We start from the raw sequence: 24,299 nt of genomic DNA, 5'->3' as shown, positions 1-24,299 counted from the left end.
GTCTCTTACTGATTTGGTGGTGGGGGAAGGGGTTGAACATAGAAGTGTGTGTATTGGGGGCTGTTTTTTTTCCCCCCTCTCTGGGCTTTAGGAGAGAAAGGAAGGAAGCTAGAGCCAAGCAGAGAGAAGCCCAACTGAGTAGGGATGGATGGAGGGGGGAGGGACTGGAGCAAGAGCGCTGCTTATTGGTAGGCTGCAGTCTTCTCACTGGATGGATTGACTTAGCATGGGTCGAATTACACCATTTGCCGTGCATTAGTTTGTTTTTCTCCCAGCCAGGAGAAGTTGATTCACGGCGACGCGCGGCACTATTTTTTTTGGATTACAGCAAAGGATAAGGATACTAAATAATCATTTCAGATGAGGTGAGTTCTTTGCTGCAGTCTGGATGTATATGTATTTTTTTTCTGCCCCGTGTCTTTAAAGCCGCATTACGCAGAGAAAGTCGAGTGGAAAACTAAAAAGCAGAGAAGTCTGTGCTGGAAAAGCAAAAATGTTTCTGACCACGTCGCTATGCCGCTCTGCAAACGATGCTTGCAGGACAGAAATAGTTTGCACTATTTTTACTCGGTCTGTGCTTCACTCCAGACTCATATTCAGGCGTTATTCTTTGGGGAGGGTGTTCCAAATTGAATTTCCACGGCTCGGACGCGTCTTTCTATCGCTTAGAGGGAAAATCTAAGAGGTTTAAAGCACATTTTAAAAGTGAAACTATTAAAGGTTGTCTATGGATGGTTGTCTCTTTTCGTGTTTTCAGTCAATGAATGAGCGGAACGTAGTGAAAGCGAGTTTTTTTTTACGCAAATCGGATGGTTTATTGAGACAAATGCAACTCCTGCGCGCACGCTCTCCACGCATAAATCACTGATTGGGCAAGTGGCAGAGCCTCGTAGTAAAAACAGTGCGTGGTTAATGTTTATGTCTTTCACCCCTGCTTTCCAAAGTTAATGGTGGTGGTGGTGGGGTGGGGGGTAGTGTGTGAGCGCTGCTGAGTGAGGGAGGGGGGCCCCGTGTGGTCGTGGCAGAGCTTGGAGATCTCTCATCAGAGCGCAGAAAGCGGGGTCCGGGCGCGGAGACGCAGTCAGAAGCGCAGCTCCAATCCGTGCGCCACTGGATAAGAAAACAAACAAACAAAAACCGGGAAAAGTGGCGTCCGAATGGAGCGTAAAGTCACAGGAATATTCTTTCTGTCTAATGGATTATGATCAAAGGAATATGACATTGGGTTGGATTGTGTCCCATTCACGCGCTAGTAAGGTAAGTGTTGTGAAAACCAAAAATAAATGAAAGTATATATATTTTACCCCTTTGTGTTTGTTTTTTTAGTCAAGAAGCAAAAGCACTTCAAACTTACATTTTGAAATTTAAGAAAAACCGAAGGTAGATGTTCCTGATTGGGTCTAAATGTGGTCGGATTGTTGCAGTCCCTTTAAAGCTTCCATACTGGAAAATGTCCTAAATATACAATTATTTTGATTTGCAATCACAAATATTTATCTAAGATTGATATTTTTTAGTTGATTATTTATCTAATAAATCTCATTAGCTGCTTTTCGTTTAATCTAGAAAAACATAAATAACATAAAAATGTTGATAAGATAAAAAGAGACAGGATGCTCTAAAACAATGAGAGGTGTGGAGCAGACAGTTAACATGGAGGTTGCACTTGTGTGTCTTCCTCATAGACAGGATTTGATCCTTCTAATCGAAGCTATTATTATTATTTTTGGCATACATATTGGAGAGGAAAGTGCAGATGTTCTCTTAACCCTTTTGGAGGCAGGTCAGCAGTGAGGCTCATCCCTGTGCCTGGGTTTGAGCAGTTAAAGGCAGCCTCATCCCCGTCCTCTAACTCCACCGCTGTCCCCAGTGTCTTTGTTGTCTTCTCTATGAGTCCTGCATGTTGACTAAAGCACTCTGAAAAGATTTGCCATGGATGAAACTTGAATAGCTTTATGGGCCGCTTCACACAATGCAAGCATTAGTGTCATGCGCTTTTTTTTGTGTGCAAAAGAAGTGGAAATAGATGAACGCACAGCTTAATAAACATTCGATGAAATACAGAAGAAAAAATAGAATTTTTATAATTTTTGAGGAATTAAAAAAAGGCAGTGTATGCTCCAAATATTCATTTCACATCTTTAAGCTAGTTGAGTCTGTTAAAATCGTTTTTTTTTTAATGTTCGCATCTTACTAATAATGGGCAAAAAGTTGTCGTAGAGATCAGAGAACTTACTTCATACTTTAATTACAAACTGGATATTTGTAGGAACACCACATAATGGTTTCTCTTAAACATAAGAAGAAGAAAAAAACCTCAAGTTTTTCTAGGTTTTGATGGCACAGCTGGGCTGTGTGTCCCCGCTCGCCTCACTGAGTACATGGTCGGGGCTCGCTGACCAGAACGACCACCGTTAACCTCCACTCCAGCCAGCTGTAACCCAGGAACAGCTATCATTAAGCAACACTGATCAGCATTACTACTAAGGGTTTAATTGGCAGTATGATTAAAGTCTGGGATTGTGTGCACAATTTTTGCAGGCAGCCTGTTTGTTCCGTTTGCGTTATTATCCAAAAATCCCTTTTAGGAGTCCCCGAACCGCTTTGCTACATGTGGGCCCATGATTGGGGGTGGGGCTCTATTGTGTTGAGTTGCCCAAAGCTCCTTTTGTTTTCTTGGTCACACCTGCAGCTCAAGGCTTCTTGCAGAGAGCCGCCATTCTCCTGTTACACTCCTCTGTTCGTCAAGGTAGAGGGGAAAATGAGGCAACCGCTGTTCGTGATGGCAGAGACCCCGCTCTTCTGAGTAATCTGTGAAGCAACAAGTCCAACCAACCATGTCCCTCAAAAGCAAGGAACTGGAGGAGGGGGGGGGGGGGGGGGGGGGTTATTACTCATTTCGGGAAAAGGAAAGGTTCTAATTGCTCGTTTGACTCAGTCTTACATGTGACTGAACTTTGACTCATTTTTCAGACCCAACTAACATTCATTTTTTGGGGGGGGGAACAGTCTTATATGGCCTGCTGAACGTGAGGAAATCCACATCTGCAGCTGAACTCCTGGAGTTTCCTGTGTTATTAGCTTTACAGCTCAGCATGGTGCAAGATGACAACTGAAGTGTCCTCTGGCTTCAACACCCATTGTTCTGTGGGGTTTTTCTCCTCCCATCACACTCAGTTGACCAAACCTCACACACTGATGTTGTTTACCGTTGTTTTGTTTATTCTTAATGGTACGTACATACCTGGAATGTGATCAGAGTTCTAGGATGTGCTGAACGTGGGTTCTTGAACTCGCATTTAGCATATGGTGTTAATTCTGGACTATCACTACCCGATACTAGTGCATGAATCAGCAGTTAGAAGAGACTTGGTGGAACATGTTGAAGTGGTGCAAAAGGCTTTTTTCTTCACATCTCTATTCCAATATATATTAAAAACTTGGTGTTGTATAATTCCGGCCTGGCACGAATCGCAATTATTAATTTCTCCTCCATGATCAGTTTTTAAACAGTTTACAGAGTTGACTCTTCCACGAATTGAAAAGGACGCCACCCATACACCAGTACCAAATCCTGATTTGTCAAAGTTTAACTGGCTTTACTTTCAGTGCACGTTCAATGGCTGCACATTTTGTATGTAGAGCTGAAAACTAGCAAACTTGCATGTTGACGCGAGTTTTGAACGTGGAAGCCTGAAACGCTTATCTGTATCAACTTTTGATTGGGAGTAGTCACATAAACACGCACTGCTGAGCCCTGTGTGAACGTAGCAAAAATCTTCCCAGTATGACCTCCCTGTAAAAAACTAAACACCCAAAGCTGCAGTGGAAGAGAGGTCATAGCCTGCATGTGCCAAGTTAAGCACAGCTGAGAGGGGAGTAAATGTTAATCTGTCATTTTCAGCTTGGGACATTAAAGCTTGATCTGTTACTACTAGAATTTGGCTTTGGATCCCTACACCCACCCTCAGTGAAAATGTGAAATCTACCACATCCCCCTTTCCCTCCATGTGTTCAACACCATGGGCGTGAGCCAACAGCATTAGCAGTGAAAGTGCGTGGTTGTAGGACGTTGAAAAGCCTGTAATAACAGAGATAATGTGAAGCTAGGCTGAATGCCACTGAGTTGCGTGACAAGCCCAGGATCTCTAGACTTGTTAAGGCCTATACAGGCATGCGCAACCAGCCATACACTCACACACTGAGGGAGAGTCGGGAACCAAAGAGTGGGAACCAATAGTCATTAGAAAAGTAAAGAGGCTTGCACGAGATTGCTGTGTAATTTTAGATAGCTGACCTCTGCCCATGTTGTTTCTCCTTTAAATGAAAGTTCAGGTGGAAAACCTATGCCTGAACCGTGAAGCTGCTGGCGTGCAAGGAATTATGGGAAACGGGAGCTAAGAATCTGCCTCAGCTTGGAGCGTTTTTACTTCTGAATTCTTTATGAAAGGAGAATGGGAGGAAAAATGTGTGAAAATGAATTTTTTTCTTGAAGAGGCGTGGCAGAGAGGGACTGTAAATAAGTAAGGGTTTACCTGGGATGAGAGTAGGGGCAATAAGCAGTCTGCAGCCTGCACAATGGCACAGTAGAACAGCGCTGCAGAGCTCCGATTATTTACTTTTTCTGGACCATCTGGGCTTCCTTTTTTTCCCCTCATTTATTGAACATTTAGTATCTATTCCTGTCCTGAACTTCTACCTAAAACGCAGTGATCCATTGTTTAAGGTTTTGAAACAGCTATTCCTGAACATCTAAACTTCGAGGAGTAGAAAATAAGATTCCTCATTAAGACTCATTTCCTCTTGTCCATAGATCGAAATGCATGCATGCATTAGATCCGTAGATCCCTCGCACCCACAGCTTTTATGTATCTAGATTTGAAAAGATGATGGCATAGAAAATAGTGAATGAAACCATGAGGAGGGGGCAACCTTATGCTCCCCCATCATCCGCATTTTTAGCAGTAACCATTATGTGACGAAGCCGGGGCTTTTTCCTCATCTTGGCCCCGCATTACTCACTCCTAATGACACTGTTCTTTCAAAGGGCTCACTTTCCCACAAAGGGCCGAACAGCCCCGATTACATACTGTTGATGAGCAAAACACTGGCATTACTCACATTCCGCATTACAGCCCCTCTCTTTCATCATCACGCAGCGATTGTTTCTTCCTGCTCTGGGTGATTAGGTTTTTTTTTTTGGGGGGGGGGGGGGGGGGGCATGTTTTATTTCAACTTCTTGGCTCAAATGTTGTTTTTCTGTAATCTGAATAGTACCGTTCCAACAGATTGTTGCTGTCTGGTAAGAAACTTCACAGTCTTTGCTGTTTGACAAAGAGCGCGATAGTCTTTATTGTTAATTGATTTATTTGACAAGCGATAAAGCAGTTTATGTTGGGCCAAAAAAATTCTCCCTTTAAGGGTATTTTTCTTTTTACTAAACTTATGACCAAACTTATGACCAGATCAAATGCTTCAATGGAAGTTGCTTATGTTGTGCTCTGGCACAGATTTAAGTTCGTAGACGGTCTTTTCTGGCTGCTGATTGCCCACGTTTCCTGTGTGGATCAATCAAAGCTCTAATGGCTTGGCAGGCGGGGCTCACAGACAGCTTTGGAGCAGGTGTTCTTTGGGGCTAATTGAACAGTGAGTCAATACTCTGTATGTGTGTGTGTTACCACAAATACATCAGTCTTTGCGTTATGTCATTTGAAAGTGCTATTATGTGTGTGTGCATCTCCCAGCTAATCCATCCCTCTGACTGTGTGACGTCTCCCAGTAAATTGTTTCTATCCGTTCAAGCTTTGCTCACATGAATAATTTGTTGGCCTTATAAATATTTAAATGTACATTGGTCATTAATATATACAGATGCCGTCTGTCTCCAAAGTTGTCTTTCACCCCTTTTTGCACTTTCTAAACCTCTGCCACGCTGACGTTGCGTGAACCTAAACAGTGCTGACGTTTTATCAGGTCACACAATGTCTAAGTCTCGTTCTATTGTAAATTGCTTGCATAAAAATAACGTGAAAATGCAAATGAATCACTGTGCTGCAGTGAAGCACACGAGCTCCTTGGAAAGGCTGGAGTTTTACCAGCGCTGACAGAAATCTGGTTAAGGTCAAAGCAGAGGCTACACTACCGATGGTGATGAAGCTGCAGTGCACTGATTACTGTTGAGTTTGGCTGAGTAAAAACCAGTAAGAGCACAGATGTACTGGAACAGCAGGCCTGCCATGCTCCTAACGGAAGACTTCCGCCGCATCCAACCCACACCGAGATGCCCCACCGGTCAGTTGGCTGACCTTCCCTAAGACAGCAGATGCAGGGAGGGGCGGAGGGGGAAACAGTGCCACTGAAAGCCCAGTCATCAATAAATCAGAGGATGCTGTGTGTGCATCATCAACTAACTGTTCACTCCTTTTGATTTATTTTGTAACGGTTCGCCTTATGGGATTTGAGTGAGCCCCCACGGTGCATGATATGACCTGAAATGTCTTTGATTCCAAACAAAAGCCTGCTTTTCACATGTGTCTGCAGGTAACACCTCCACCAGTGTGAAACAGGAAGTGTTGTCTGTGAGCAGCCATGGGCCAGAGAGCTGCGCTACTGCTCAGTGAGCTTCTGCTACTGTTGCTGACAGCCTCGCGCTCTCTCCTCGCAGTCAGCTTCCCAGAGGATGTGGCGCCCCTCGATGTCGTTGACGCACATTGTGAGTACAAATGAGCCAAGCAGACAGAAGGCTCGAAATCACAACAGCACAACCATGTACCCCGAAAACACACTTTCCATATTTACTACTTACTCCCAGAATTAAGACAAAACGCCCCCAGTCTGGCTGTTCTTGTGGTGTCAGCAGATCAGGTGCACACGCCACATCAGAACTCACAGTCTGCTGTATTGGCCAGCTGTACTGCTAAGTGGATTTCATTTCAATTTCTTTGATGTACTGCAACAACAGAAATGTGCTGACACAAGCAGCCATATTTATGGCACAGGCACACAACAATGACACATTGGTCTGACTGTAGAGAATATGCTGTTCTGTACGCACTTATACTGTTTAGTATACAGCTGGTTTAAGTAACACAACAGGTGAGTGAGTTTTGGGTTGTGTGTTCGCAGTTTCCCGGAGGTACCCCGTGTTCAGAGGCAGGCCCTCTGCGAACGAGTCCCAGCATCGCCTTGACTTTCAGCTGATGACCAAGATACAGGACACTCTGTTCATTGCTGGCAGGTGAGTGTAACACACAAACACACTACTTCTTCCCCCGTCTGCTGCTTTTCTCTTTGGCACATCCGCCAACGCCAGGACAAAAAGCTCTTAGTGTTATTGGATCTGTGGCTTCCAGGCCTGCATCTGATGTATACGGCCAGTATTGATCCAGTAAGGGCGTCTATCACGTCGGCCTGACATGCTGTCAGGGATTTCTCGGCATCTTTACATGTCTTTTTGGTATTTATGGACAGTGGGATTAATCTCAGTGCTAGCACTAATATTGTTGCAGCAAATCACTTGGACACGATGGGTATTGGAGTTGCTCCTCTGGCTCCTTGCAGTCACACTTAGATGTATCAATGCTGACAGCTGCTGTGTTTTCTGTTCAATTAAAGCTAATTCATAAAGATAAGAGTTGATTAAGATTGAAGATGTACAAATTCAGATGTAATATAAATAAAGGTCAGGGAAATGTGCATACACCGTAAAAGGTTCACAAAAATAGCTTAAAATAGTTTAGGAAAGAAATGGAAACAGGAAGTACTGCTAAACACATCATTAGAATAGCATTTTTGAACTTCAAAAATGTAAAATAAACTTCTCTAAAATGAATGTTTGTATAAGCATTTCACTTTGAAAAAAAAACACAGTAAAAAGACAAAATAAAATAAAGACCCAGAAGTGTGTGTTCCTTGCCGTGTTTGATGCTGAGTTGTGTGTTTTTGTTGTTTTCTGTCCACAGAGATCAGGTGTACCTAGTCAGTCTGAGAGAATCCTACAGGAATGAGATCATTCCTTACCGGGTAAGATTCCCATCACATACTGCTCTCTCCTCCTCTCACTCTCCAAAATGTAAAAGACTCTGCAGAAGATGGGAAAACTATTTGTCACAAAACTGTACAGGCTGTCAAGTGACAAGAGTGTAAAACCAGACAAGTGTGAGTTCATGTGTGAGTTTGTGCATTTTTGTTTGACACAAACCTTTTTTTTTGGTCCCTTGTAGAAGTTAACATGGCGGTCGGGCCAAGATGACAGAGATATGTGTGCTGTTAAGGGAAAACACAGGGTATGTAATATTAAAGTGATTCCTTCTGGACAGCATTTCACCATCGGCACAGAAGCCATCAACCTATTTAACACATTTTTGTTTCTAGGACGAGTGCCACAACTTCATCAAAGTGTTGGTCCCCAGAAACGATGACCTGGTCTTTATCTGTGGTACGAACGGCTTTAACCCCATGTGCAGATACTACAGGGTCAGTACTTGCGTGACTCAAACCTTAGACACACTCAGAAAATTATAATTCTGCAGCACAGTTGTTGTTTTGTTTTGTTTTTTATATTGAACTGATTTGTAGCGTTCACTGTGGGGGTGTTTTCCTGACTAACCTGCTCTAATGTGTGGGTGATTTTCCATGTTCCCTGCAGCTGGATAACCTCGAGTTTGATGGCGAAGAGATCAATGGTTTGGCACGGTGCCCATTTGACTCCAAGCAAACCAATGTTGCCCTATTTGCCGGTACGGGTCTCACACACACCCATACGTACACACACGCCCACTTGCCTAGTTAGTCTCACTAAAAAGAGCTGATGTGTTTCACCTCATCTTCTCATTATCACCTCTGTTTTGGAACTGTTAGAAAAAGCTTGCAGCGATAACAACCCAGCCAATTACACTTCATGAAAGAAAATAAACAAAACAGAGAAGATCTGTGGTTTTTCTAACTGTGTTCTCATGTCAAAAATGTTTTTTTTTTTCTTTTTTAGAGGGAAAGCTGTATTCTGCAACTGTGGCCGACTTCCAAGCCAGTGATTCTGTAATCTATCGCAGTATGGGTGATGGATCAGCTTTAAGAACCATCAAATACGACTCCAAATGGTTAAAAGGTAACCAAAGCCTCCTGGCCTAAATCTTTGCTCCTTCCTAGAAAGACATGTGTCTACCTGTCACAAAGCAAAATGCCAGCGGTGCCTAAGCTTGTATATACTCAGCTGTCAGGCTCTTTTTGGAATGATAGAGAACTCTCCTGTCTTGCGAGACTTCATGAGGAATATGGTCCGTTCTCTCCCAGGCAATCTAGGTCACCCCTGTCATATATTGCCTTGTACAAATCTCTGAAATATTGAACATGCACTGTGGTGGTGACAGTGCAGAAATACCCTTCAGCTCTGTGCCTCTTTCTCCCTCAGAACCTCATTTCCTGCATGCAGCCGAGTATGGGAACTATGTGTATTTTTTCTACCGAGAGATTGCAGTGGAGCACAGCAATTTGGGGAAGGTAAGAAAGTGTACCTGATGCGTGTCACATAGAAAAGAGTGTAAAATTTCTCCCACACAGTGGACCCCGCTCTGAGTCTATACATGTACTGATTGGTAATCACACCCAAAATACATAAAATATTGTAATAACCAATTCTGGCTGTAAACGCTGACTTTAAAAACATAAAAAATGTTCAGGAAGTGTGCATGCAGGAGTCTCCAGCCAACACAAGCACACTGTATGTAGAGGAAATCATGACATTCTAAGCTTGAGGTCAACGTTCCATTTGACCACGTTTCATCCTGGGCTGGTCCCAGGAAGCCCGCATCCTGTACCAGAAAAGCAACTGCTAAATATTTCAACCAGACTAATGCTGGTGTGACACCTGGCTTCTGATGGAGGTTTGCAGTATTCAATTATTGAAACATTTGAGCCGACCGCTTAGCGCTTCATTTATGTTCTCTGCCTTGGCAATACATTAAAACAAACATACTTTCATGTGCGTTAAGTTATGCACACTTCATGCTTTCCTTTTTTATGCTTCTTTGAGTTTGGGTGAACAATCTCTTCACACTAAGTTAAAGACAAGAGTGTGTGTTTAGTCATTTGTGCTGAGTCGCTGCAGGATCGAGTTATTTATTATTTAGGATGTTGGAGAGTTTTTAGTGATGTTCACTAAGATCCTTTTTTTTTTTTGCCTGACTGAGCTACCCTCAAAACTTCTGCTCCTCGCAGGTTGTGTATTCCAGAGTGGCTCGGATCTGTAAAAATGACGTGGGAGGGTCACAGCGGGTGCTGGAGAAGCACTGGACGTCCTTTGTGAAGGCGAGGTTCAACTGTTCAGTGCCAGGGGAGTCATTCTTCTACTTTGACGTGCTCCAGTCCATCACTGACATCATCAACATCAACGGAGTCCCCTCAGTGGTCGGGGTTTTCACCACACAGATGAACAGGTGAGCTAGAGTGGGTGTGGCCATTGACAAAGGTTGGTATTTTGGACTTCCAACCAACGTGTCTACCTTCCCACAGCATCCCAGGCTCAGCTGTCTGTGCCTTCTCCATGGCCGACATAGAGAAAGTGTTCTGGGGGCGCTTCAAAGAGCAGAAGACCCCAGACTCTGTGTGGACTCCATTTCCTGAAGAAAAACTACCCAAACCCAGGTAAGACTGTCCCATTCTCCTTCTGAGCAAAATCCCCACTTGTTAAGCCGACATTTTGAAGCCCAATTTTCTTAAAGTCCCACTCCAATCATCTTTTGATGTATTGTAAAAGTGTTCCCAGTGGTATTTTAAATATAATTATGCCGCTTTTAAGCCAAAATAACAATTATTGTTTTCTAGGACACAGTTTCTGCAGAGCGGCAGTAGTTCATTTGAAATCTGCCTCTGAGTTGTGGGCGGGACCATTAGCATGGAGCAACCCCGACCCCCCTTCCCTTCCCTGTTGCTGAGAGCTCTCTATTCACATGCTCTCCCACTAGTTTACAGCCCATTACAATCCCAACATAACGCTACAGTTGCAACAAAAATGGCGAGCAAGATTGGAGCTATCCAGTCGTATAGTTTGAGCGAGATACCAGCTCAGCTGAGGAAAACAAAGACGTAAATGGATCTTTTTGTCTACAAGTGGATGCATCAGAATGGAGCAGAGCAGGGATATAGTGGCCCGCCAATTCTAGTTTGTACATAACAAATACAATCTTTTTCATCTGTTTCTGGTTAACAACAATTTAAATAAACAGATACTCAGAGAAATTCAATTTTGAGCTTAATGTTCTTTATAAATATCCTCCATCATAAGAGAAATGCCACAAGAACATGTTAAAAACACCAAAAAACTCAATTTCCATTGGAGTGGGTCTTTAAAAGAGCAGGTGTTCAACAGAGCAGCTCTTGGCCCTCAGTCATTTTTCTCACCTCTGTTAATCTTCTTTTCCCAGAAATAAACTCAGTGAAATCAAATCTTTTTAACTAGTGAGAGCCCAGGTTATTAGCTTTGACCCAGCATACACATTCACCATCTGTTCATGATTAAATAATTAATTTGGCATAATTAAAAGTGTTGAATATTTAACCTGTTTACAGTCAGCACATATATCTGAAGCCCTGCCCAGTGTCCAAAGAACAAAGTCCACAAAGCACCTAATTACACCAGTAAATCATTGATGGAAAATAATAATGCTTATGTATATTTTATGTTTCCAGCTGAGCCCTTTTTTTGTCATCCTTGTAAACACCTGCTACCTCTCCTCCCCCATCTCTGCTGCTTACCCAATTCATTGCCCATTATTATGACTCCCTGATGTGTGATCTTATAGGCTGGTCTTTGACCCGTTGCCCTCTCTGTGTGCTCTCTACTCTAGACCGGGAAGCTGTGCAGGTCACGGTCCAGCTGCGTCCTTTAAGAGCTCTATCGAGTTCCCGGATGAAACCCTGCAGTTCATCAAGTCCCACCCCCTCATGGACACAGCAGTGCCTTCTACCGGGGATGAACCTTGGTTCACCAAGACGCGTGTCCGGTAAATGGCAGGACAACATTTTCTATGTTTATGCAAATGCTGTTTATACCATTTGGTTAAAAGAATTTGCACAATTTTTTTAAAGAAATTAGCATTTTTCTTCTTCTACCGTATTTTCAAAAATTACAAAGCTGTAATTTGATCAAAAATGAAGGGTCACCTTATAAATGGAGCAACCTTTATATGAATGGATTCTTGTGCTTACTGATGTCGAAGCGATTTTGAGAAGTACACGGCAACCCGTTCAAAATGTCAGTCTGTGTTTTGTTCAAGTTACAAACAAAGTCTGGTGTTATTGTTAATGTATGGTGCTCAGAGAGCAGGTTTTTGGAGGAATACTCAGAAATGCGTGAATGGATCAAAACACCACTTCTTTCATGAAGAATAAACATTGCGATACAGTTAAAAGCTCAGAAAATTGATTTTGCATGAAATAGGCTCCTTAGTTCACAATATAGTTTGGTGCGCCTTATATATTAAGTATGTTTAAAAACATGAATTTCTTGAAAACATGAATTAACGGGCACTTTATAATCTGGTGCCCCTAATAGGTGCAGAAAATAATAATTAATGTTTTAAGCTAAAGGCCTGTTCACACCGGGACGAATTTCGCCGGCGATTTACGCAGACGTTTAACGCCTCGTGACTAAACAAAGGGCACCAATGAGAGTGTGCACACCGACGCGAAAAAACGCCACGCGTCAAAGCGTCAAAAAAAAAAAAACGCCTCGGGTTCGTTTTTTTTTGACGCGTCGCGTCGAAATCTATTCGACCAATGAGATTGGCGCTTTTGCACACGTGTCTGGGGCTTCTGAAGTTACAGTAAAACACAACTTGGGGGCGCTCAAACACAAAACTGCCTTGCTGAGCACACATACCAGCGAAGAAGATAGACGCCAAGTAGCGTCTACACTGCCGCGAAGAAATAATGACGGACATTCTAAAATATCCACGAACCAAGCACCAGTTGGAGCTACTGGTGCTTGAAATATTCATGTTTTCTTTGTATTATTCTGACAAGCGCGTAAATACTTGCTCTCTTCTTCTGAGTAAAAAGCTACTTTAAGAAGCGTAAAGTTGCGCAGCGCCACCTTGTGTACAGGAGTATTTCTGTTTACATTAAGCGCCATCTAATGTCAGGGAATGAAATTGCATGTTCGCTCGGCTCATCGTCAGCGAAAATCGCCTGGGTGTGAACACAAAAAACGCGGCGAATAACGCTGGCGAATAACGCCTGGCGAATATTCGTCCCGGTGTGTACGGGCCTTAACAGGCCAACACTCTACCTGAATTAAACAAAAATGTAAAAGTTAAACTTATTTAAGAGCTTGATCAAATTTTTCATTATTTTAAGGAATTTTTAAGGTAAATAGACATTTCATTATGGAATTTTACTATATTGGGGACACCTTTCCTGCCAAATCTTGTTACTTATAAAGGAGCTTATCAAATTCCACGTCTACAAGTACAGATTACTTTGCTTCCAATTGTGAAAAATGACAAAGGTCAGAATTCTAACCTTTGTTCATTACTTGGGTGTCACTGGTTGATAGAAAGTGAAGTGCAAAACAGATCTTGGTCTGTCATGGTTTAAACAAATAAATAAATAAAACACTGTAGTTTCAACTTCAGTTCAACCTTTATTTTCATTATTGTCTCAGCAATTGCATCTGTTTATAATAATAAAACTATAAGCCAAACATATTTTACCACTACAAAAGAAGATTTCGTTAAGCAGCTTTTTTTTTAAGATTTTGCAAAAGTAACTACTGTTTTTGCATGCATTGTGTATTTACTGATTCATTTACAATATTTAAGTGAGGATGTTATGCTCATCTTCCCAAACATCTGTTGTGAAAAAACAAAAACAAAAATTCTTGTCACAAGGAAATAATCTCTCATCTGACTGATTTTTATGAAGGTACAGACTAACAGCACTGGCTGTGGACAATGAAGCTGGACCTCACAAGAACTACACAGTGGTGTTTATCGGTGCTGAATCAGGGGTCATCCTCAAGGTTTTGGCTAAGACTTCCCCCATGCTCTTGAATGACAGCCTGCTCCTGGAGGAGATAGATGTCTTCAATAAGGCCAAGTAAGGACACTAACCCATTACCTTCTTTCTGTCTGGCTTTCTCCTCCATTTCTCCTTTCCTTCTGGCTTGAGTCAGCACTTCTTAAAAATCTTGGCCCAGATGTCCGGCTTCTCTCAGTGCACGCTTCTTCTTCCCAAAACAGTGATTATTTTTAAAAGTCAGTTCTCCACAAGTTCAAATCATTTAATAGACCCAGAGAAAGCTTTACACGACTTTTTTGTACCCAACAAGAGATTACATCTACTGAGACTGACACTGTAGACACTCATTTGACAGACCCTTGATTGGGTTTCTCTTTTTCAGGTGTCTGTCTAATCATGACGATGACAAGCGTGTCCTCTCGCTGCACGTGGACAAGGACGCACACAGCCTTTATGTCGCCTTTTCGAGTTGTGTAATCCGCATTCCGCTGAGTCGCTGCGAAAGGCATTCTTCTTGCCACAAGTAAGTGTGGCGCTGTGTCACAAGCACAGAGCGGGGAAGTTGGTCATAGATGTTTTACTGTTTTGTTTTTCAAGCAAATGTCATAAAGGCAATGGCAATAAATGTCTCTTGGTTAATCATCAGTTGCACTTGATGATAATGTCCCTTCCAAAATGATTAAACCGCGTTGTTGTGTGCTTGCCAGGTCTTGCATTGCATCAAGGGATCCATACTGTGGCTGGAGGTCTCACGGTGCTTGTGAGAGGATACAGCCGGGTGTTTTGTGAGTTCAAGAGCTGATTTAAAATGAATGCAAAAAATATATTTTTTGCAGCCTGTCTGTATGCAAGCCTGTTGCAATAATCTCCTCTTACATTATTTTTCTGTTTTTAGAACTGGATATGAGCAAGACGTTGAATTAGGAAATACTGCCCATCTTGGAGACTGCCATGGTATGAATCCCATCTCTGTGCCATGCCATCTATCTTAAAACAAGTGCTAGCTTGCACAGTTGGGCTAACACATATTTTAAGCAAATGAAGCAAAAGCCTCATCTTCACACACACGCCATGAGCCTGCACACTCACACCAGTAACCACGCCAGTAACTTGTCCCTACATGAGTCAGTAATAACAGACACATTGCATACAGTACATGCTCACTTGTAACTAATGCTGCCTGTGAGATGCAAACATGGACATGTGCAATTAAGAACTTGTTCAGCTGGTACATGATTATGAAAGTTCAGCCATATTTAATGGCCGAAACAGTGCCTAAATTCTTTTAAATGCATCTTTCCTTTCACATGTATCAGCTAAACGTGACCCAGGCTGAACCTCAGTATTGATCAGACCCAGAGGGCCTCCAGTGAGCAAAAGATAGTCAGCGAGTGCTAAATATTTATAATGTTAAACCAACTGCACTCTTAGTATCTCTTAGAGGGTTATCTTTTTTTTAATTGTTTTTCTTTATCTTTGAATACCCCATAATGATTTCTTGTCCTTTTAATTCTTTTAGCTTTTTTGGGCAGTACTTCAGTGCCAGATTTCAAACCATTTGGTGACCCTACCTCTGGTTAGTTTGATCTTTTACTCAAATGGTTTTATTTTCCTTGGGTTGAGCATTTCCAGCCTTACCACTCATCTTCTGTGCCAAACACCTCCTGAATGCTAAAGCTTCATTTTCATCCTCACAAAGCATAACCACTATGGGACGTTTGTGCTGTGTTTCAGCGCTGATTCACTTCCTCCTTTCCACTCATCGTTTCCTTTCCAGACCTTTTGGTCTTAATGCATGCCCACACAACATCCCTTGGCATCCCCACTACCGTGATCCAGCTCCTCTCCAGAAATTGATATCCTCTGTCTATTACCTTTCTCTGAATAAGGAAAAAAAAGTGCTGTTATTGGTTTGTTTGTGTGTAAATATCACCTATAATAAGGTTTAAGCCTTATTTTTCTGCTAACTCTGCACATGCCAACAGGGAAGAAAACACTTTGCTTCGCACTCATCTGCACATTATTAACCGTTTGTTTGTCACCACAGACATGGAGTTGTCATCTGCGCCAGTCACTGCCCAGCCCAGTGGGCCCATACACCCCCCAGTACTCATATCCACTCACAGCCCAGGTGCTGAGCCTGGCTCAGGCTCTGTGCCGAAGGACGACCCAACCACCTCCCATTCTTTAAAATCTTTCCCAGGGGTGCCAGAGGGTAAGGCCCACAGAGAGGCAGCCAGCGTGATGGGCTGAGCCTGACCTGATAGCTACCAGAAATTCCCATTAGGGTGTAAATCAGTAGATTAGCAATTTTCATTAGATATTCTGACCTTCTAACTTAGACTAGGCACTTTCATTTATAATTTATGTTGTTGAAGATCTTTTATATATTTTTTAGTCACAGTAATTTTTGTCTGCGCTTCCTTGCTGTCTTTTTTCCAAATTATTTCTTCTTATACAATTACACTACCTGCATTCATTGTTCTTTTAACCTTTTTTATGTTCTGTATTTGTTTTGATTCTTTCCCAGATACAGTTAGATTTTTAACTAGCTTTAGTGACAATTTACCCTGGCTGGTAGATCATTGACTGGGCTTACTGTGTGTCACATCAGTGTTGTGGTCACACAGTTGGATGACTAACTCCTTCAATGTCTGTGGTTACTAACTAACCTAGAACAGCAGCTGTCTGGGCTCTAATAATGCAAACTTTGCCTCTATGTCCCCTTGACCAATTCTCTGCTGGTTGTTACATTGTGCAAAAACATTGATTTGGCTCTCTGTCTCAGATAAAATTTCTCTCATTTCCCTTTGGTACTGGATGCATGACATTGTCTCTTTAGGAATGTGGGTCGGGGCAATGCACTTTGGTTTCCTCTGCTTAACTTGTTATAAAATGCTTACAGCAGATTGTGAAATGTTACTTGAGTACACAAAAGCATCAACATTCGCCATGTTTCTCCTTCATGCATCCTTAAATATGCAGAAAACCAATGATTGACTTTCTGCTACTGTATTTTAATGTAGCCATTCTACAACTAGTCACACTTTTATGTGGGGTTTAACAAATGTGTCAATGTTTTGTAGGCGTGGTGAATAACCAATTAGGCGATACCAACCAGATGGTTCACATGAACATCCTCATCACCTGCGTCTTTGCTGCGTTTCTTATGGGAGCTCTACTGGCTGGTCTGATAGTGTTCTGCTACCGGGACTCGTTTCTACGCAAACCAAGACGCGTGCACAAGGATGCAGAGTCTGACGCACCATCTTGCTCTGATTCTGCTGGAAGTTTTGTCAAGCTCAATGGCCTTTTTGACAGTCCTGTAAAGGTATGACTCTGACGTTGAGGTGGGATCGAGTGAGATGTAAAACTAAAGCTGATGTCTTTTTTTCTTTTGTTTTAGGAGTACCAAACAAACATGGATTCTCCTAAACTGTACACCAACCTGCTGAGTAATGGCAAAGACTTGAATACATCCAATGGTGACACCAAGACGATGATCCTACGGGATGGATGTCAGCCACCAGAACTAGCTGCTCTACCCACACCGGAGTCTACACCAGTTCTCCAGCAGAAAGGCCTACAGCCTATAAAGAACCAATGGGAGAGGGCTCATGGGAAGGTCAGCGGGTCCCACAAGGAGTCTAATTCATCAGCAAAGAGTCCACAGTTCCTTCTCTCTTCTCCCGCCCCTGCCAATCCCCACCACCCTCACCTTGGTCTGGGACATTCTCATATTCCCAGTGCGGTTGTCTTGCCAAATGCCACCCATGAGCATCAGAACACTGACAACGAGGATGAACCTCTGCCTCATTCTTCTGAAAAGAAGTTGAAGAATATAGATGCTAAAGGGGGTAGAAGAGATCAGAAGAGGTCTGTGGATGCCAGAAATACTTTAAATGATCTTTTAAAACACCTCAATGACTCTGTGGCAAACCCCAAGGCCATTTTCCAAGAGGGGTCAGGGCCCCACCAAAGGCCACAGCTCACACTGGAGCCCATGGAGGAATTGACTGAAATGCCTCCCAAGGTGCCCAGTCGTGAGGCTTCCTTGTACTCTCCCTCCTCCTCCTTGCCAAGGCACAGCCCTACAAAGAGGGTTGATGTGCCCATGCCCACGACTCCCACCACACCAACAGGAAGTCTGAGCATGGGGGGCACATTGGAGAGACAAAGAGGTGGTTATCAACTCCATCGGAGTGCTTCTCACAGGCAGTCCTTATCCACCTCACCAAATGTGACCATGGGGGTATCTGTATCTCGCCAACAGAGTATGAACAGAGGAGGTTACATGCCCCCGACGCCCCCATCAAGACTTGATTCCCATGGTGCACTAGTAGCATCAGGAATGCACACACCCAACCCTTCTTCTTTGTCACGGCAGAGCAGCTACAGTGGTCATGGCTCACTCCCCCGCACTGGGGTTAAACGGACCCCTTCTATAAAGCCAGATGTACCCCCAAAACCAAATGGATTTTCTCCACAGACTCCACAAATGAGAGTGGTCAACAAGTACAGTTATTAGAGGACCATGGACATTTTTTAAGGGAGAAATTGGGGTTTTTGGTAGAGCCTTGCACCATGAGGGCTTGAGGGGTATGGATGAGACATGGCCTAGTGTGTGTTTGTGTATCAACTTGAGGTGTGTTAACCCTTTAAATTATATGCACATTCACTAACACGGATAAAGGGAAAACCATGTGTGGCCAAAGATTCTCACTGGGGCTGTCCCCTAAACTCATCTGCCTCTCTGGGCTTATAAGCATTGGTGTATGGTCAGTAGAGTTGGATCTACTGCCTATTTTTGTATCTGGGTTTGGGTTACACCCATCTCCCCAAAGGATACAAGGTTTAGGATACCAGGAAGCTGCTATGACAGTTTGGTACCACTCTAAGAAAACGTGGAATACTTGAAAAAATGGATCTGAGTTGTATTGCTGCCCTTGAGCACTGTCTTCCCACTAATGTGAATTCAACAGAGAATAATGGTAGGCAATGCCTTTTGGTATTGAGATGGCAGAGGAACAAAAAAAATCAACAATCATGTTTGTTGCTTTAGACATATGACCATAAACTGCTTAACCATGCAGTAAGTAAAAAGGAAAAGAATGCAAGTAAAAGTGTTTGAATGTGTGCTGGCTAACGAATCCAGATTTTTGTAAAAGCAGTTCACATGTTAGGCCTTCAAGAGTGGTGCCACTTGTTGTACAAAGCACCTTAAGAACTGTTGAAGACCTAAGGCACTGTCCTTCATTTCAACAATTGTCTGGGTTTTCATCTGAAACAAGCTTAAGTCTTATTTTGCTGTCATTCTAACAGGAGTTTTGGTTTACCCTTTAAGTTGGGCTGTAATTAAGTTGAATTTGGAAATTGTGCACTAAACAGGGACAAGAAAACTTACTAGGAAATTTTACTTTGCATTTGCTGCTAAAAATTTGAGACGTTTGTTTTTGGTTCATTTTTTTTTTCCTCAACAGGGCTTGTACACCTTCTGATAAGGCTGTGTGCATCTTCAGTGTAAGGGTTTGTGTGGTATTTCAAACAGATAAAAAGTGCTGATTTATATTAAAAAAAGGAAATACAGCGTTAAAATACTTTTTTCCCCTCCAAGACTTAAGTTTTTCCAATCATGTCTAAGAACTACAAAGAAGCATGGGTATCAAAACAACAGTTGAGTCAATCTCTTGTAAACCATTGAAATAGTTTAGCAGATGAATGGGCATTTTTACATCAAGTTTATTTCCCACCAGATTTCTGGTCGGTGGATCTTGTCTCAACATCCCAATCTGATTCTAGAACATACTATATGTATAACATCATTGTCATTTACTCCACTGGTTCTGCAGCCTATGTTCCCTTTCCAGCTTCACAACTGACCTGTGTACAATCAGCATAACATTTACCAATGTGTCCAAATGAGTCATGCTGGAAATGACGACATCCTGTATATACTTAAATACTATAAATAAGGAGTATAAATATTTTTAGGCAAATGAACCTAAATCTGTGCTTTGTGTGCCTTACGAAATTAAGTATTACAGTAGATGATTTTTGGCAATGTCAACTGGTCCTCTGTATGTTGTTTTCATGTAAGCTACAAACACTTGTTCACAAAATTTAACAGAAATTGTGTTTGAAAAGAGTCATTCCCCTTTCATCTTGGAAAAAAGTGTTTAAAAGATTGGGATTAAGTTAAATACTTCTCTTTCAAATGCCCTTATTGAAAAGGAATCGTCTCCACGGCTTAGTGGTGCCCTGCAGTGAATGTATTTTTATGACCATAGGATGTAGGGTGGTCAGACCTTGCACTGTGGATCAGTCGGCTCAATGCGGCACATCCTACACAGCAAATGCATTAACATAATATTTCACATGAAATGTTGACTCTCGGTATGGCTGAGAGGGCTGCAGAATCCTAGTTTTCTTGGAATTCCTGCAAAGGAATCAAGTCAATTGGTCAGAAGGGACAACAAGAGGGATTGTGTTAGTAGAAATGGGTAGACGGTTTTGGTTACTTCTGTAGTTCTACTTCATTGTCAGTTGCTTGTTTAGCCCAAAGCCACATTTTGTTTACAAGCAGTGATTGTATGTAAAGACATTCTGCCTGTCATCTAATCTATACCCGGGCTTTTCTTTTTTTACTCATGCATACTGACATCACAAACAAAAACTCCACACACACACTCCTCAACTGCCTTGTACAATGCAATATGACCTGGGTTTTTCTGTTGCAATCTAAAGCCTTTATTTCAGTAAGACCTCAATGTATGGGCAAATGAACCATTTTTGTCATGAAACTTTGAGTTGAATACTGTGCAACATGGTAATGCGCTGCCAGCTGTATATTTGATCTCCGGAGTATTTGAGCGTGTAGATATGTTGTAAAGTTGTACTGTGAATGTGTAAATAGTGTTTCCTTTGTTTTTCATACTTTTGAATTTTTTTTAACACAGCATGTATAGTTAAAATAAAACATTACTGCACAGAGCAGACTTTATAAGCTTATTTTTTGTTAATGTTTAATAGAAGTCTCCGGTGATTAATCAGAGTCACTTTGCAATAATGTGAATCAAAAGGTGATGCCATTGAAATCAGATCAGGGGGACCCTTTTGATAAACTTTGAGATGTAATAGGTTGTTGAGGCATCAGTTAAGAGGTTGTACTGTTTCTAAATTGCACTGTGTTGACTGTATCAGACACTGTGTACTGAATTGATAAGACTATCTTTAGAGCTGATATCATGTTTGAGACTGCAACACCAGACGGCACATGGGAAAGTTTCGAGAAGGTTTTTGTTCCTATGCACAATAAACATCTGGACTAACTACTGCTAAAAGCAGAAAATCAAGGCCCTAAATGAGCTGTAGAGGAATGTGCATATGGAGTAGCACTAGTATGGCTTTAGATGCACGCAGCACAGACTTCAAGTGCATGATGTTTTTTGCAGATAGAGCTCTGATGAGATCGGTTGCAAACAACAAAGGACTGATGAAGGGATAAGGGATAATTGCTTTTCATCTACACAAATTGGCGGTGTAGTAAATAAAGGAATTGTCCACCAAGTAATTCCCAGTGATTTGGCCCTAAAAAGACTTGAACACCCACAAAATCACATGCAGCACGTGCAGTAGAACTTGGCACAATTAGGGTCAAGATAATTGGACCCACTTTATGAAATCAAACGAGGCCTTTTCACGGAAATGACATTAACTTAAACAGTTTATACCAAAGCTGGTGCCAAAAGATCAAATACCAAAAACACATTAAGCTTTTGTATCATATTTTAAGGCGACTTTAATTTGATCATGTTTTGTTACTTTCCAATGATCAACCAGAACACAAATTACTATCTGATTGTCTGCATTTGATATTTAGGTAAGTTACAAAGAATAAACGCAGAAATGTTTCAAAGTTGTATTTATGCTTAGATGGCTCCGGGTGTTGTGTGTCGTTTAAGCTTGGGATGCATCACAGAAAATTCTGTACCAGTCTGCAGGGCAGTCTGAGGGCAGTCAGTACGGAAAAAAACCTTGGTTCACACATCATGTCAAACATGTTTACATTTTTTTGGCTGAAACTGGAGCCAGTCATTGCGAAATGTTACTGACCCAAACCATTTACCAAAGTCCAACAACAAAAAACGGAAGGTGGCACACAACAAGAAGTAGGGGAAATTAAAACACAACAAACAGGGCTACATTCACACAGTGCATGTTATGTGCATTGAAAATGCCCATTCTAGAACACACTTTCAGCATACAGTGTTCACACTGGACTGCTACTACCCAATATTAGCGCATTTAGCGCATGTGAAGATGTTTTTTCTTTTACATCATATAGGAAAGACTTGGTGTCATATAGGCACAAACTCCGATTATTAATTTCTCCTCAATAATCAAATTTCAAACAATTGGCACATCCTGGGTTTGAACTGGACTGACTACATTTTCTCCTCATTTTTTGGCCAACATAGCTGTCCCTTCCAGTGGTCAACAAAGTCAACATCTCCGTACAAAAGAAACTCAGGTTTTTCCTCATAAATGTCTGTGATACTCTCCATTCTCGACTCTGATGAAGGGGCCTCACACTGGACTGTTTTGGTAAAACCTCAAGACCAGAATAAGCAAATTCAGCAACAATCACATTAGCAGATGTGCAGGGATTTCGCTGACATTTCTGTTTCCCCCTCTAATCTTTTTAACGTTCTTTTGCTCAAATAGAAATATTTAACTTTCAAAGGTGTTCCTCTGCAGTCTATTCTGCCTTTGTCTCCTCTGTCTGTTCTCCATTAGGAATTTTTTTACATGATGAAAGCATCACAAAAGTTTACACAACAGCTAAAGTGTAAACAAAAAAAAAGTAAATTTGCTTCAGTTTTTAATTTTTACTTACAAAATTCATGGGGAAAAAAAAGTCGATGAAAAAGTCTACTTTATTGTTTTAGTTTACATTGTTACAATTATGTTATCTATATTTTAGAAAAAAAGCCCAGCATTTACAGACAGTAACATAAAGATAATACAGCTACATGATAGAAAAACTACTTGTGTTAGAACACTAAAAAAAACGTACTTTTTTGCAGAGTGGTGTCACAGTTTTCAAATGTTTGGTCAGGGGGGCGTTGAGACTCATCACTGCCATCATAATGTTGACAGAAGTAAACCTTTATTTGTTGGCAGGAACTTCAGAAAAATCACAGGTCTTTGAAGCCTAAACACACACACACCCAACAGTGTGTGTGTGTTATATTTCTTGGAACGAACAAAAACCCTTTTAAATCCAGGTGGATAAGGGAGAAACTGACTCAGAATACAATTTACCTTCAAACTTTAGTCCTTAAACCGTAAACTAAACCAAATGCCAAAGTATAACAAGTTTAATTTAAAAGTTGTAGTAAACTGCTATTCTGAGACTTAGAACAACCATAGTCAAGTGGAAAAGAAGAAAAACAAGAGTTAACTGGGTGACCTTGGGAGTTTTTGTCAGGCAGACTACTCCAGCAGTGTTTTACACGGTTACTCCCGTAGGGAGGTTCAGTTAAACAACTCACCTATTCAGGGTGTCACCAGCCTTTGACCTTAAGTGGCCAGTATAGGCTCCAGCAGCCCCATGACCCTGAAAGGGAACAAACGGCTTAGAAGATGAAAGATGAATAAATAACTGTGATTGGCCAAATTACATTTTATACCATTGTAAACCTATGGCAACACTGATCGCATGACAGTGTTGCCACAGGTTTACAATGGCATAACGTGATCTTTTTGTGACGCTTTCTAGCTCATTTCACTGTAAATAAAATAAAAGTTTACAGTGAGGGCCACTGCTTCCAGGACAAGTAAAAAGAGGCTTTTTGGCTAAATATGACACAACTGTGCTAAAAGATATAATTACTTCTGAGAAATATGTTTAACAAACACTCGAGTGTCCTTCCTGGTGTTGCCACTAGTGTTATTTGGCTAATTTTTGACTTATAAATAAGGGTGAAGCTTAGAGTGATAGATTTATGTTGAAAAGACTTATCGAGCAAGGCATCAAACTCCTGTTATCAGTCACTTTGTGTGAAGAAAGCAAGAGAGTTAGGTGCAGGTGAGGAGATGAAAATCTGTCCAATGTGGTTCTTTAAGATTCACAGAACATGCTCCAGCACCTGCAACTAAAGGTGCTTATCTGTCAGATTTAATCTGTTCACTACACTTTATATGTGTGTGTTTTTGTGTGTGTGTGAGAGAGATGAAAGGAGGTGTTTTGGAGGAGAGTTGGGCGAGGAGTGCAAGCTGCA

General features: G+C 41.7%; 1 protein-coding gene across 8 annotated transcripts; it reads left to right on the top strand.

The window, feature by feature from the left end:
* The first annotated feature begins 202 nt into the window (after positions 1-202).
* sema6d (semaphorin 6D) lies at positions 203-21,009 on the top strand. 8 transcript variants are annotated; one of them, XM_011488391.4, is made up of 20 exons: positions 203-365; positions 6,541-6,712; positions 7,126-7,237; positions 7,962-8,022; positions 8,223-8,285; positions 8,374-8,475; positions 8,648-8,738; positions 8,987-9,106; positions 9,410-9,498; positions 10,216-10,433; positions 10,510-10,641; positions 11,844-11,999; positions 13,921-14,094; positions 14,399-14,539; positions 14,724-14,801; positions 14,912-14,970; positions 15,536-15,592; positions 16,064-16,231; positions 17,103-17,347; positions 17,423-21,009. In XM_011488391.4, exons 2-20 carry the CDS (start codon positions 6,589-6,591, stop codon positions 18,542-18,544), a joined length of 3,312 nt encoding a protein of 1,103 aa, XP_011486693.1. In that variant the 5' UTR covers positions 203-365; positions 6,541-6,588; the 3' UTR covers positions 18,545-21,009. The 8 variants fall into 8 exon arrangements, with proteins under 8 accessions (XP_011486693.1, XP_020568160.1, XP_020568163.1 ...); XM_011488395.4 differs by lacking the exon at positions 203-365 and adding an exon at positions 1,024-1,257; XM_020712501.3 differs by lacking the exon at positions 15,536-15,592.
* The last annotated feature ends 3,290 nt before the right edge of the window (positions 21,010-24,299 follow it).

Source organism: Oryzias latipes, chromosome 3 (genome assembly GCF_053564925.1).
Source record: "Oryzias latipes strain Hd-rR chromosome 3, Olatipes_Hd-rR_3.1".
Lineage (NCBI taxonomy): Eukaryota > Metazoa > Chordata > Actinopteri > Beloniformes > Adrianichthyidae > Oryzias > Oryzias latipes.
This window is presented reverse-complemented; position numbering and strand designations above follow the sequence as displayed.

Excerpts from the sequence above, each read along its gene's own strand:
- sema6d (XM_011488391.4), top strand. The coding sequence starts at position 6,589 with ATGGGCCAGAGAGCTGCGCTACTGCTCAGTGAGCTTCTGCTACTGTTG. Across the intron at positions 8,476-8,647 it reads CCATGTGCAGATACTACAGG|CTGGATAACCTCGAGTTTGA; the intron begins GTCAGTACTTGC and ends TGTTCCCTGCAG. Across the intron at positions 16,232-17,102 it reads TTTCCCAGGGGTGCCAGAGG|GCGTGGTGAATAACCAATTA; the intron begins GTAAGGCCCACA and ends AATGTTTTGTAG.